Here is a 15,850-nt window from a genome sequence, read left to right as displayed (position 1 = left end):
AGAAACATAACTTACCAACTGAACCTCCCCAAATGCCCCTCTACCAATCACCTTCACCACTTCATAATCTTCAGCTTTCATGCGCAGATCTCTCATTTTATTTACTGTGTCTTTATCTACGTAAAAGAAAATTCACATTTCATATATAATCCATTTAATTAAACCCATTCATCTCATTTCAATTTTTCACAGTTATTCCAAGATGTGCTGCTTAAAGAGGGGAATTCCTTTTGAACCTACCTTCCTATTGGAAGCCTCCCTGCAAAATGCATGACCTCATTCTCATTACCATAGTAACCAAAACCTGACAAACATAATGCAATGACTCTACCGTACAATCAAATTACTGGAGATCTTAATTTGGGAATTTGTCTTAAAATAATTACCTGGGGGGAAAAAACCCCACCTCTATGCAAAAATATCATATCCAGCATGATCTTGCTTGTAACCTGATCAGTATAAAAAATTATTTCCAGATAAATATGCAACACATCTGAGAAAATATCATAAAGTACACAAACGAGACATTTGAAGAAACTATTTAAAAAAAGCTTTCACTTTTCTGCACTTTTATTATTCCTAATAGTAAAAAAAAGTAGATTTTAATTTAAAACATGCAGTGGGAATCATTGCAATTATTTATATAAACCTGTCATTCTATAAACTACAATAATTTACAAACTCCCAGTGGACAGATATTCTAATTCCAAATTTGGTCAAAAATTAAACCAGTCTATTTTAATCCATGTGGGTCAACACTGGCATGAGATTACATGGAAAAGCTTCATGCTTCAGTATTTCTAAAAGCAAGGAACATCTACTAAAACAGATATGCTTCTAATAAAATAAATTATGCAATGATATTTTATTTTCAAATATAATATTCGAGGCATAAAATCAAAGTTTAGAAAGAAGGACAGAAGAAGAGAAAGGAGGGAAAATGTCATTATTTAAGTTCATATTTTTAAAAAATTATTTGGCAGACAACAGCAAATTACCATTAGATTTCTACCTATAGTGGCCATTACCTAAAACAAAAGCAGCATATGTACAATTAAAATTCAGTAAGATTTTATTACTGCAACAGGAACAAACATAGCTTTGTTTGAATAAATACTCTGTGGCATTACTATCTCATGTAAAGCCATCTCTTTACAATATGGCATGCTACTAGCTGATTTCAATAAATTATATTAAAGTTGTAAATTCTGACAAATCATTTCACACAAGAATGAAAATCATCAGTAATTTAAATAATGCATTGCCTTATTTGCCCTGGTGAAAACTGACCCATAGTGGAGGATGAGTAAGACTGCACAGAACTAAAATGCAGCAATTCTCATGACAACAATTTTCTAGTTGTTAACTTACTGCCTGGTAATCTCACAACAGAAGGTCCACCACTTCTCAATGAAAAATCTTGACATTGGTGTAAGAGAAAGCTAGGCACAATATGAATGCTTTAAATGGTTTTCAATCACAAGGCTCGCCTATAGCCAAAAAAGAATTAAGGACAACACATCTGAAGAGCAATCTAAGCTAAGGATTTTTAAATAACGTAAACCAAGCTTGTGAGCAGTGGCAAATTGCAGTTTACTGCTTGAGAGACATACTAATGTTCAATTATCTTCAGACAATATGTTACAATAACAACAGTGCTGGAAATTTGACCTCCGTATTCTAAGATCTATTAAACAAAGTTTATCAGGCTGCAACATAATTAAATAGGCAGCTCCTTCTACCAACAGTGGAGGACGCCGCCGGCTCACACTGTATGAACAGGTGGAGTAGCTCCCATGGCAAAAGACTACGTTCTCCAACTTGCCCTGAAGTTTGATTAGAAGCTTAGATGCTGTCTTGAAATAAACCAAGTCCCTGCTGCAAAGTAGGGCTCTCAACCATCTTGAATATTAATTTCTGTACTATTTTAATTCTATATGGCAGAAAATTAGTAAGGTTCTACATTTGCAAAAATAACCCTCACAACATTACATGGTAGAAGCAGATTTTGGAGGCTCCGCAAATACACAATGTAAACCAGAGAAAAATAAGAGCTGATAAAGACTGGTTCACAGGGCAATCACTCTATAAAATAAAGGAAGGAAACTCCCTTTTTATTTGCAATCTAGAAATTAATTTTAAAGTTGTAGAATAACAGTGCAAACTGTTTGGACAGCTAATACTGCAAAAACATATTTTAAATAGTTTTATATTAGAACTAAAATAAATATTAAAATGTTCCTATATGTCTACTTTTTATCTTTTTTTAAAATCAGAAATTCAAGACAACCTAGACTTCACAGTTCTCTCTAAGGCCACTACTCACTGATCCACAGTTTGCTTTCATACTTCAGCAAACACAGCAAGATTAGTGTTCTAAAGGCAGTTTGAAGTGAAATAATATGGTCACTTCTCCACACATCTTACACAGTATGTAATTTATACCTACAAGATATTAATTATCAGATTGTAAATTAAAGTTTTCTTTTCCTTCACTCAGCCCCAAATGCAAAAGTGAAGCTCTTTGAGACTCGCTAATGAATTCACTATTCATAAAAATTACATTCAAATTATCTGTTGCAATGACTATTTCCTTTGCCTAATACAACTTCTCTTTTCTCCAAGAGTTTCACCACACCTTCTCTGTAAATAACTGAGTATACAAAATGTGCATGTAACACAGTATATGATATCAAATATAGTTTGAACTGTGAAAAGTTAAACAGAACATTTGAACTTAGGCCTTTCAGCAACTAGCTTACGTGCAAGTGAGCCATCAGCTAGATCTGATGGATTCATATATTCCCACAAATGGGGAATAATGTAAAATAAACCCCACAAGTTCACTATCATTGCTTACAGTTGCACCAAGTAAACTATTTGAAAACACCTGGGAAATGGAAACAAAACCATAAATTTCAATGAAGCAACACAAAAAAATATTTTAGTCAAATTACTTCATATTTACCACAAAGGCCATTTATTACAACATTTGAGACGCTTAAGCCTGTAAAAATCTAATAACATTAGTTTAATTTCAAGGCTTGCCCATTCAGTCCACATGCAGAAGCAAGTTTCAAATCAGCAAACATCTCTGTCATGATTTCCAGAATTTGTCAGCCTTTAGAAAAGGCTTAACTCTTAAATGCCTTTTTGTTGTTTGAATTATGAAAATGATGGAGTTATGACTTCTATTTAAAAAATAATCAACTTTTTAAATTTAAAACGTTATTTAAGAGTAGAATATGCAGGAAATCTGGTAGTGGAAAAATACAGAGTAAATACAGAGAAGAATTCTGCAGACACATCAGCCACATGCACAAGTAAATACAGCAGCTACGCAGTATAAGAATTTCATGGGATAATGAAGAGAGACCTTTTATACTAAAAAAAAAAAGGAGTCTGCAAAACACATACCCCAGTCTGTCAGTGAACAACTTTTTTATTATTTCTTGACACTGTATACATGTTATGTCATTTTACTGTTAATTGTTTATGATCTATTAGTGCATAAAATTACAAAGCAAGTTATGGGAATCCAGAGGGTTGTCAAGAACAAAGATAACAGGCCTTTCTCTTAAAAAGCTTTGTGCCACTGAAAACAATGCCATTTACCATGCAACAAACTTGGACATTCAATTGCTGGAGATGAGATTTTTATAGGTAGCTGTCAGTTCTCACTGGGAAATAAATAATCAGACTCTTAAAATAACCTGCACCCAAAAACTTAATGCACTGTAAATCCCTAGTTGCCTTTCAAAAAGGTAGAACTGCTTTTATTTTTTATTTTTGCTGGTATTTATAGTTTTTTGTTATTTAGTAACTGAAACAATAAATACTTACACCTGTTTAAGAAGTTATCAATGTTTTTGTTTTTTCTTAAGGCAGGAAAATCCAAGTCATATACCAAAGCATCTAATCCATCCTGGAAAAAAAAAAATCCAAGCAAAATTAAATGTTTGAAAAACTAATTACACATACTGCTAATTGAAGAGACAACATAAAAACAGTTCTTCCTATCAAATTTCCATACAAATGAAATAATTCACATTTATTTAATGATTCAACTAGCAGTTACATGAAACAGCTGTTACTTCTCCACTTCCATTGGACTCTTCAAAACTTAATTTCCATCCATCTCGGAACAAATATACTTCTATGAATTATTAATTACCTTAATTAGCTCCATATTTACATGAAAAAATTATTTTTCCAACTATAAAAAAATCACAGTTCTAATGAAGTTCAGCAATATTAGAAAGTCACAATGTATCACACATTAAGTGGCAACTTAATGACAATTATGGTAATTTAATTCCAAGAGTCAACACCCACTTTTTATTCATTGAATTTAGAGGGAATTTTCATTAACGAGATATTGGCTTTATGCATTCTAACAAATCTAGGAACGCACAGCCACAAGCCCATCTGGCATTAAATACATCCCTATGAATAAAACCAAAATAAAACAAAAACCACCAAAAAACAACAGAAAATTACAATGATAACAAAGATGATGATCATTTTAAGGTCTTGTTACGTGCCATAAACTTCCTGACTTGAAGTTTAACTCTAAATTTTATAACAGCTATATGTGATTCTTCAGTGGATTGCATCTTCTCAGAGAAAAACTAAACAAGACATTTTGGTTGAAACACATGTATGGTAGCTAATGAAAAATGATCAAGTATTCTGGGGAATTATATCACAACAAAACAAGTAGCATTAGGGAGTCTTCTTTCTCAACTAGGTAATGTTTAAGCGACAACTGCAAAAACGGAGAGGAAGGTCAGAAAATACAAATTAATGGATGTTAACAAAGCAAGCTGGGGAAGTACCGCTATTTACTTGTCCAACTCCTATCTACATGCCTATGCCATCTGTTATTGATCTGTTGAGAGTGAGATATTAGACCAGATGTGTCTTTGATCTGATCAGTTCAGATCTGATTAGACCTAATTTGACTGTTTTCAGCTTTTATACAATTATGCAATACAGGATTGAAAGCTGACCCATTCATCTTTGACCACTACATCCATTAAGTAACTATGCCTGAAGAAAAGCTAGAGTATAAGTTTTCTGAAAGCTTATTTTCCAGGAATATGTATTAGAGAACACACTTGATCTCAATTAAAAAATTAGTCTTTGATCCCTCACTACAAATTCAAACCTATTTTCCCCCCTTCGATCTAAAGCAGATTTTAAGCTATAAAAAAATCAAATGCTATCAAAATCAAAATTATTTATAGGTTTGCAGTCCTCATTTTTGAAGTATGTGAGATAAGAAATCATTTACTTTAGCTATAATGAGAACAAGCACTAAAATCATGCTAGAATTTGAAAACAGGGATAAGGAAGTAAAACTTCCAGGATAATCAGAATTACTTTAAAGGCTGGATGTTATTAAAGTTGTTAATGTCATAAAAACATTTCTGCTTTCAGTTACTTCTCCATATAGTGGCTTAGCTTGAACTAAGAAATGTTACAATGAAAATGATAATCAAGAAAAGCATCACAGTATTTTCACAGCCCTTAAATAAAGTCAGGTTTTGCATCTTGAGGATATTAAAGGATCATCATCTTTGGACATACACTGATGATGAAAAAGGAAAGCAAATGGCAATGAAAAACCATAATGTACTATCTACTTAATGAGTCAGTACTGTAAGAAAGAGAATAAGAGGCCAACAACTTTGACTCGAGACAGATGTAGAAATAAAGCTATGCAGGGTAAGCTCAACTTAGCAAGAAATACTTTGTAACCTACTAAAAGAAAACTTTTCCAAAGATATATAGTAAATATCCAGGAAATCCACTAAAGAATTTAAATTCTTTGGCAAATTCAGCAGAGAAACCATGATAACTGCTTATACAGCAGTACAAAGTGCACTGGTAGCTCTATGCATTGAGCCTCACGCTGTGAGAAGCAGTAGGCAAACATCATCTATGAGGCTGTTAGGTCACATCCAGGGATTTTTAAAAGCAGATGAGTGATGGTGATGAGTTGCCAAAGTTTTCAAATCTGTTGAGTCAATCAATTCGTCCAGGATCACAGCTAACACAGAAAACTTTTCCACACATCAAGCAGAAGAGTAACAAAATCCTGGTGTGATGTGGAGCAGTGCAATTACCTCCTTCATTTCAGCGTTTGCCTCAAAAGCCAAAATTCAGTCTTTTTCTTTAGAGGAGGGGAGATTTTTTAAATACTCAATACAAAAACATAGGACAAATGGGAATATTTACAAATTTTTAACATCAATCTTACTTTTGTATCATACTTTTTCTTTCCAAATATTAAAATACAAGCCTACACAGAAAAAAGCAAGTAGCACAGAAAGTGTCACAGTTTCATTGGTCTGTCAGGCATGTTGGGTATTTTGTTGTGTTTTTAAAAACTCTAAAATGAAGATGAAAAATAGTATACAAATTCACTTTAAAAGGCAAAAGCAAATTTCAATACTGTTTAATTCAGAATTCACCATGAAAACATTGCCTTTCAGATCTTAGATATGAACTCTTCCAAGTAAAACACTTAATAAAAAAACCTTTGAAATACAGATTCAAGCTATTGATCTCATATTCAATTCAAATCACGCTTCAGAATCATGCAAACATCATCTAAGGAAGCTGCAGGCCAAGACTTACTTATTTAAAAGGCTTTTCAATAATCAGCTCCCCTTTGCTACAGTATCCAGAGAAGAAACTATCCTAGTTCAAAACTTTCATTATAAGGTGGGTGGTGTCCCTAAAATAATTAAGAGACTTGTAAATCCTTGACTCTCAAAATCATTAATTTCTTAATCTGAATTATGTTTCTGAAGGAAAAATAGCATGGTGTTATTTTAATAGTGGACTGCAAATACAAGACTAAGTTTAAGGTAATTTTAGAGAACTGTAAATAATGGAAATAAAATATTTGGGATATCTAGCACATAACATAAAGCATGGAATAGCCTTTTTATTTCACTGACATTAGCTAAACCAGAAGAACTGGTGAATGCTACAAGCTGTCCTAGTACAAAGGGAAACACAGAAGCATGGCTATTTTAAGTTGTATCACTGGTAAACAAACACAGAAGAGCAGCACACAAGCTCAACGTGAGAAGGCAACACCGGTTGAAAGTGGTGCAGGTCACAGAGATGGGAACGCACTACAGAATTTTAGCAATAACAGTTAGGAGAAAAAGGGTAAAGGCTGAATGAAAGGGGACACAATCATTATTGTTGATGGCTGCAGAGATAATTCATTTCTCAGCTTTCTTATTTCCTTCTTGCTCAATCTTTCAATACGCCATCTGACTTCATTCCTAATACAGAAAGGAACATCTTTCCTTCAAGACCTGTAGTAGCCATACTCTCCTCCTCTTTAAAAAAAAAAGGATACTAAGACATCATTATGATAGGCAACCATATGCCCAATAGTTTAATATGGCTTATTAAAATAAGAAGGTTCAATTTTTATGATGGATTTTCCCCCCACTTGGATGCATTCAATATATTTTTAGTGTTTATCTTCTTTAAATATAGCACATCCTGCACTTCTTAGAAACACATACTGTAGCTTAAAGGTATTTTCAGCTAACACTAAGTTCTACCTTCTTCCGTCATTACAGAGCAATTTTCCTGATTAGCTTTGAGGTCTACAGAGACATTTTCCTTTTATGTTAATAGCTAAATTGGATTACTAAAATGAATTGGTTTACAAAAGCAAACATATGACTTCCACTTACATGGTAACGGTATTTCAGGAGGTGATTAAAAAAGAACAGGGGAAAACCTTTCTAATGTCCTTCATTCAAATAGTTTCATGGTCTGATATAGTCTTTTCTATATCACATTTCTATAATGAAATCATCAATAGTTTCACAATCCAGTTAAAATACTTCATTTTATCCTGAAATAAAGAGAGGCATACTAGGGACCCATTACAAGGTGCAGAGAGTTCTTCCATACAAAAGCACTATTTCCACATCTTCTCTTGGTTTTGTTCATTACTACACCACAGTTTGAAGTTTCAAAAGAATAGATATATGGAGTGAAATCAAAGGTCAGTCTGGATTCATATGCTGCCTCTGCAGATGACAATAAGAGTGTGTAGGAAAGAGGATATGAACAAGTCCAGCATACAGTAGTACCTCTCTGGTGTATTTGTGAGCCAGAAATGGTATTGTCATAGTTAACAGCACTAGCCAGAATTTTCTTCAGTCATTTTGTCTAAACATTTTCTATACCTGTTTTAACCTCTTGCATTTACAGCATCATATAGATATGAATTTGACCGCCTAACAGGCTGTATGAAAGTGTACCTCATTTTGAGTTTGCCATTCTTCAGCCACAAAAGGAACAATGAGTCTTTACCCACCTGCCCCAAGACACAGCTTTACACACTCCCAGCATTTCTCCCTTGGTCATCTCTCTTCCAATTATCCTTGTACGAAAGCTATTCCCATTCCCACCATCACCACACCTCCACTGCTTTTTTATTTCATAGACTCATAGAATGGTTTGGGTTGGAAGGCACCTTAAAGATCATCGAGTTCCAACCCCCCTGCCATAGGCAGGGACATCCTCCACTAGACCAGGTTGCTCAAAGCCTCATCCAACCTGGCCTTAAACACTTCCAGGGAGGGGGCATCCACAGCTTCTCTGGGCAACCTGTTCCAGTGCCTCACCACTCCAACAGTAAAGAATTTCTTTCTAACATCTAAGCTAAATCGACCCTCCTTCAGCTTAAACCCATTACCCCTTGTCCTGTCACTACACTTCCTGATAAACAGTCCCTCACCAGCTTTCCTGTAGGCCCCTTCAGGTACTGGAAGGCCGCAATTAAATCTCCCCGGAGCCACCTTTTCTCCAGGCTGAACAAGCCCAACTCTCTCAGCCTGTCCTCATAGGAGAGGTGCTCCAGCCCTCTGATCAGCTTCGTGGCCCTCCTCTGGACTCACTCCAACAGCTCCATGTCTCTCTTGTACTGGGGCCCCCAGAGCTGGACGCAGTACTCCAGGTGGGGTCTCACAAGAGCAGACTAGAGGGGCAGGATCACCTCCCTCGACCTGCTGGTCATGCCTCTTTTGATGTAGCCCAGGACATGGTTGGCTTTCTGGGCTGCAAGCGCACACTGCTGGCTCATGTTGAGCTTCTCGTCAACCAATACCCCCAAATTCTTCTCCTCGGGGCTGCTTTCAATCCATTCCTCGCCTAGCCTGTAGTCGTGCTTGGGATTGCGCTGATCCACGTGCAGGACCTTGCACTTGGCCTTGTTGAACTTCATGCGGTTCGCACGGGCCCACCTCTCCAGCCTGTCAAGGTCACCTCTGGATGGCATCCCTTCCCTCCAGCGTGTCGACCACACCACGCAGCTTGGTGTCATCAGCAACCTTGCTGAGGGTGCACTCGATCCCACTGTCCATGTCACCAACAAGGATGTTGAACAGTGCCGGTTCCAGTACCGACTCCTGAGGGACGCCACTCGTCACCGTTCTCCACTTGGACATTGAGCCGTTGATCACAACTCTTTGAGTGCGACCATCCAGCCAATTCCTTATCCACCGAATGGTCCATCCATCGAATCCATGTCTCTCCAATTCAGAGACAAGGATGTCGTGCGGGACAGCGTCAAATGCCTTGCACGAGTCCAGGTAGATGACGTCAGCTGCCGTTCCCTTATCCACGGATGCTGTAACCCCATCACAGAAGGCCACCAAGTTTGTCAGGCACGATTTGCCCCTAGTGAAGCCGTGTTGGCTGTCACCACTAACCTCCTTGTTTTCCATGTGCCTGAGCATAGTCTCCAGGAGGGTCTGCTCCATAATCTTGCCAGGCACTGAGGTGAGACTGACTGGCCTGTAGTTCCCTGGGTCTTCCTTTTTACCCTTCTTAAAAATGGGGGTTATGTTCCCCTTCTTCCAGTCGGTGGGAACTTTGCCGGACTCCCAGGATTTCTCAAATATGATGGAGAGTGGCCTGGCCACTTCATCCGCCAGTTCCCTCAAGACCCGCGGATGCATCTCATCAGGTCCCATGGACTTGTGCACCTTCAGGCTCCTTAGGTATTCTCGAACCTCATCTTCTCCTACAGCGGGCGGTTCTGCATTCTCCCAGTCCCTGCCTTCTGCGACCTGGGCAGTGTGGCTCAAGCATTTGCCGGTGAAGACTGAGGCAAAGTCATCATTGAGTGCCTCAGCCTTCTCCATATCCTGGGTAACCAGGTTGCCTGTTTCATTGTGGAGGGGACCCACGTTTTCCCTCGTCCTCCTTTTATCACTGGCATACCTATAGAAGCTTTTCTTCTTGTCCTTGACATCCCTGGCCAGACTAATTTCTGTCAGGGCTTTGGCTTTCCTAACCTGATCCCTGGTTGCTCAGACAGTTTCTCTGTATTCTTCCCAGGCTACCTGCCCTTGCTTCCACCCTCTGTAGGCTTCCTTTTTTTGTTTGACTTTGCCCAGGAGCTCCTTGTTCATCCACGGGGGCCTCTTGGTGGATTTGCTTGACTTCCTCTTTGTTGGCATGCATTGCTCCTGAGCTTGGAGGAGGTGACCCTTGAATATTAGCCAGCTGTCTTGGGGCCCCTCTTCCTTCCAGGGCTTTGTCCCATGGCATTCTACCAAGCAGATCTCTGAAGAGGCCAAAGTCTGCTCTCCGGGAGTCCAGGGTAGTGAGCTTGCTGCGCACCCTCCTCACTGCCCTGGGGATCCTGAATTCCACCATTTCGTGGTCACTGCAGCCAAGGCTGCCCTTGAGCTTGACGTCCCCTACCAGTCCCTCCTTATTGGTGAGAATAAGGTCCAGCATGGCACCTCTCCTCGTGGGCTCCTCTATCACTTGGTGGAGAAAGTTGTCATTGACACATTCCAGGAACTTCCTGGATTGCTTGCGCTCAGCTGCGTTGTCCCTCCAGCAGATGTCAGGGTGGCTGAAGTCCCCCATAAGGACCAGGGCTTGTGAGCATGAGGCTGCTTCTATCTGCCTATAGAGGGCTTCATGTGCTCGGTCTCCCTGGTCAGGTGGCCTGTAGCAGACCTCCACTATGATGTCCCCTGCCCCAGCACTCCCTTTAATCCTGACCCATAGGCTCTCCATGAGCTCCTCATCCATCCCCAGGTGGAGCTCCATGCAGTCCCAGCTGGTCACTGATGTAGAGGGCAACGCCCCCTCCTCACCTGCCCTGCCTGTCCTTCCTAAAGAGCCTGTACCCTACCATCCCAACACTCCAGTCATAGGAGCTATCCCACCACATCTCTGTAATGCCAATAATATCATAGCCTTGCAGGCGCACACACGTCTCCAGCTCCCCTTGTTTGTTCCCCATGCTCCGTGTATTCGCGCAGAGGCATTTCTACTATATACTTTTTGCATCAGGGTGAAACTGCAAATAGTATTTAAGTTGTGAGTAAACCGTAAGTACACAATGCAGTACAATGTATCCTGTTCTGTTCTTCATTAAATTTTAAGTTATTAACTGAAATATCTGGTTAATTTTTATAGTCACTGTGTACTAAATTGATTCTTTTGCAAAACTAGGTACTATAAATCAAAGATAGTTCAACATTCAACAACAAAAGTAAAGATGAGAGGTTTTTCAACATTCATCAGTACTGTATTTCACCTACCATTTTTAATCACCCAGGCACCAATGAATATGAATTTCTTCTGTGATTTGCTATAGCTTTAATTTTCACTACTCTATCATCATTAATCATTATTCACCATTTTATATCACTTATGACTGTGAAATAGCACAGACCTGTTAAGACTCCATTATTGATCTTTCTGTTTTAAATAAACTCACTTCATTCATCCACCCACCCATCCACAAAAGAAGCCTAGCCCAAAGCAGCTTAGTTCTGATAAAAAGCTTAAATGAACAGCCTCATCAAAAGCTTTGTGTTATACTCATACTCAGCAATTACTTCAAGGAATTCCACTAGGTTTGCAAAGCATGACTTTCTTCCACAATACATGAGTTAGCTCTTCCCCATCATAACACCTGTGGGCTCACTTGTGCTACTAGGCTGGGGGCTCCTGTATTGTCCACAAGATTTTTTTCTTCAATAGAAAAAAAAAATAAAAAAGCTATATATTTACTATCTTCCTTACTACTGTTGTCAAAACAGTTCTAAGCACTGACATAGATAGACATTACGGTTATACACACTCTTACATGCCTTAACAAGACACAATCGGGCACAAAAAGATAAATAAATATCAAGCAGTCTCAGTGTCTCAGCAATCTTACTGTTTGTGTCACCTTGTGCGCAACTTTTCTAGTACCACTTTAGCTTGAGAGAGATCCTCCAGCATGAACACTATAAAGGAGGATTCCAGTATGGAAACTCCTCTAAGCTTCTTTATGAAGAAATCCGCAGAAAGATTTCTGCAACAGCCTTTTCCTCTACTTTCCCTTCAGTTTTTCTAAAAATACTGAATGCAATAACATAAAAATTATCATTAACATACACATTAACTGCACAATCTATTAGCGTTGAATTTCTCAGGCTGTTATGCTAACTTCTTTTCATTAGAATCCTCTAAAATGTACTGCTTTTCTTCAGTTTGACTTAAGCAGTCCCATATTAATTGGACTTTTTCCCACATTGTGATCTATAACTACTTCCAAAGTTTTGATGCATCAAACTGTCAGTTCTACCATGACTATACTGGACTGACTCACCCTGCAACTACATTCCTTAATCTCAAAACTCACTACAATTATGTAATACTGGTTTTATTCAGATGTATGAATTAGCATTAACGCAATTTTATAGCTATATTTACTGTTAGGATATTTCAAAATATACTCCATCAAGCAACTTCAACAAAACTTATTATGTCAGGATTCATAAGTGATATAAAGCAAAAAATATAGTATATGACTTACATTATCAGGATACAGTTACAGCACCTTCACATTTTGAATTTTTTACTTCATACACATTTCATTATGACATAGTATCATCTAATGAAAGTATATGATAAAGAAAAATGTATTAAATTCAGTTGAAACTTTGCTATTGAAACACTTGTTTATTTTACTATTTATCTAGCATTCAAAGAACTAAAAAAACCAACTTCATGGGTATTACCAGCATACAAAATTTGCATTCCTTGGACCAACTGGCAGTTACCCAAGTTTAAAGTCTTTGCTACTTTTCCTTTTTTGGAGAGACCAAAGTAAGTCTTAAGATCTACAACTCTAAATGTCCATATTTTAGTTTCTTGTATTATAGCCATTTTCCTATTTATTTCTATAGTAACCCCTCCCTCCATTCTTTATATCAACAAATCTGACTGATGTTGATTTTCATGTGTTCATCATAATTTGTCATAACATCCTATCATATGTAAGTGATCCCAGTGGTCGACTACTGATACTGAGAGAGCCTATTTAAGTGCTGTGAGAACCTAGTTTTTATATCCTATCTTGATTCTATGATCTTCAAACATGCATCAAAAGTAATACCTCAACTCCATCACAGAATCATAGAATAGTTTGGGTTGGAAGGGATCTTTAAAGATCATCTAGTTCCAACCCCCCTGCTACAGGCAGGGACACCCTCCACTAGACCACGTTGCCCAAAGCCTCATCCAACCTGGCCTTGAACACTTCCAGGGAGGGGGCATCCACAGCTTCTCTGGGCAACCTGTTCCAGTGCCTCACCACTCCAACAGTAAAGAATTTCTTTCTAACATCTAAGCTAAATTGACCCTCCTTCAGCTTAAACCCATTACCCCTTGTCCTGTCACTACACTCCCTGATAAACAGTCCCTCACCAGCTTTCCTGTAGGCCCCTTCAGGTACTGGAAGGCTGCTACAAGGTCTCCCCGGAGCCTTCTCTTCTCCAGGCTGAACAGCCCCAACTCTCTCAGCCTGTCCTCATAGGAGAGGTGCTCTAGCCCTCTGATCAGCTTCATGGCCCTCCCCTCTGGACTCACTCCAACAGGTCCATGTTTGTCTTGTACTGGGGCCCCCAGAGCTGGACGCAGTACTCTAGGTGGGGTCTCACAAGAGCAGAGTAGAGGGGCAGAATTACCTCCCTCGACCTGCTGGTCACACTTCTTTTGATGCAGCCCAGGACACAGTCGGCTTTCTGGGCTGCAAGCGCAGCAAAATAAATAAATAAATAAATAAATGCAAAGTTTGTTTGAATTATCAGATCTTTGAATTGTCAAAAGGACCTGGGAAAGGCTGGAGAAACTGGCAGAGAAGAATTTCAAGAAGTTCAACAAAAGGAAATGCCGAGTCCTGCACCTGGGGAGGAACAACCCCAGGCACCAGTACATGCTGGGGGCTAACCAGCAGGAAAGCAGCTCTGCCAGGAAGGACCTTGGATCCTACTACACAACAAAGTGATTGTGAGCCAGCAACGTGCCTTCTCAGCAAAGGCAGCCAACAGCATCTTGGGTCGGGCAAAGCGTTACCAGCAGGTCAAAGAGGGTGATCCTTCTCCTCTACTCAGCACTGGTGAGGCCACACCAGCAGTAATGTATCCAGTTGTGGGCTCTTCAGTACAGGACAGACATGGACATACTGGAGTGAGACCAGCAAAGGGCCATAAAGATGACTAAGAGACTGGAGCACTTCTCGTACTATGAGGCTGAGGGACCTGGGACTGTTCAGCCTAGGGAAGAGAAGGCTCAAGAGGGGAATCTTACCTACGTGTATAAAATGAGAGGGAATGAAGAAGATGGAGCCAGACTCTTCTCAATGGTGTCTACTGACAGGACAAGAGGCAACGGGCACAAATTAAAAAACATGGGATTCCATCTGAACACAAGGAAACAATTTTATTATTTTTTTAATTTTTTTTTTTACTGTGAAGGTGGTCAAATACAGGTTTCCCAGAGAGGTTGCAGAGTCTGCATTTGTGGAGGCATTCAAAACCTGACAGATCACGGTCCTAGGCAACCTGCTCTAGCTGACCTTGCTTGAGCAAAGGTCTTTGATTAGATGATCTTAGAGGTCCCTTCCCATCTAAACAATTTCATTTTGTCTACAGCACCAAGCTATTCTTTTGGTTTGCATACAGGTAGTTCCTGCAGTGAATTATCCTATCAAAAATACCATTTAACTCCCTACCAGTGGGGCAAGAAGATCTCATTACAAGGCTTAGTTTTGCACGATTCACATTTTTCAGCCCTCCAATTAAGTCCAGAGCAGCCACTACCCCTTTGTGACAAGGACAGACTTTTTCTGATGCCACCAACTGAATCAAGAGAAAACCATGGACCTCGCTCTTTGATACTCACTGTTTTAGGGAATACTCTATTGCAACTTCATTGGTAAAGAAAAACACACACACACAGAGGACTCTCCTCTAGTGCCCAACATTAATATGTTATTTTGTAATTAAATGAGCAAGTGTAAGTTTACCTGAGAAACAAATACTAAATAGATCTATACAACTCACCAGTTTCAGGCAAGAACACTGAAAAGCCAACTTTCAGGCCAATGCCAACAGCACTACAGTTATCTGTCTCTATTCAAGTACACAAAAGATCCCTCTACCTAGTTTTAAGTTAATAACATTTGTTAATTTTGCTGTCCAGAGAACAGAAAACTGTAATTTAGTACTTCATCTTTAAAGTGGACAAGTCAATGTAGACAAGAGTTAAGACACTTAAGAATTTTCATTACTTTGTTAGACTAGGCAAAGTATACAAACTGACATATGAGCCTGAGAACAAGGCACTTGATTCATTGCCTGTTCTCGTTGCCAGCATAATATAATTCTACAGAGCTTGTTACTTCTTAATATCTTGCAATAGTCATAAAGAGCTTTTGCAAATTTAGGTTAAATACATAGCCTTTCACAAAGAATTTTTTTTGACTCAGTAAAGAGCTAAGAAT

At 38.8% G+C, this 15,850-nt stretch overlaps 1 protein-coding gene across 4 annotated transcripts in view; it reads right to left on the bottom strand.

Annotated features, from left to right (window-relative positions):
* Nucleotides 1–15,850, bottom strand: part of ROCK1 (Rho associated coiled-coil containing protein kinase 1) — a 94,723-nt gene that overhangs the window by 53,171 nt on the left and 25,702 nt on the right. For 2 of the 4 annotated variants that reach the window (XM_075744283.1, XM_075744284.1), the window contains exons 2-3: nucleotides 3,844–3,925; nucleotides 16–116 (exon numbers count right to left, since the gene is read on the bottom strand). In XM_075744283.1, coding sequence (XP_075600398.1) covers nucleotides 16–116; nucleotides 3,844–3,925 — 183 coding nt within the window. Of the gene's footprint in view, nucleotides 1–15; nucleotides 117–1,371; nucleotides 1,486–3,843; nucleotides 3,926–15,850 lie in introns of those variants that run through there. The other 2 variants (XM_075744285.1, XM_075744286.1) reach the window with 2 other exon arrangements.

The sequence above is a fragment of the Balearica regulorum genome, chromosome 2 (assembly GCF_011004875.1).
Source record: "Balearica regulorum gibbericeps isolate bBalReg1 chromosome 2, bBalReg1.pri, whole genome shotgun sequence".
In the NCBI taxonomy this organism is placed as follows: Eukaryota; Metazoa; Chordata; class Aves; order Gruiformes; family Gruidae; genus Balearica; species Balearica regulorum.
This window is presented reverse-complemented; position numbering and strand designations above follow the sequence as displayed.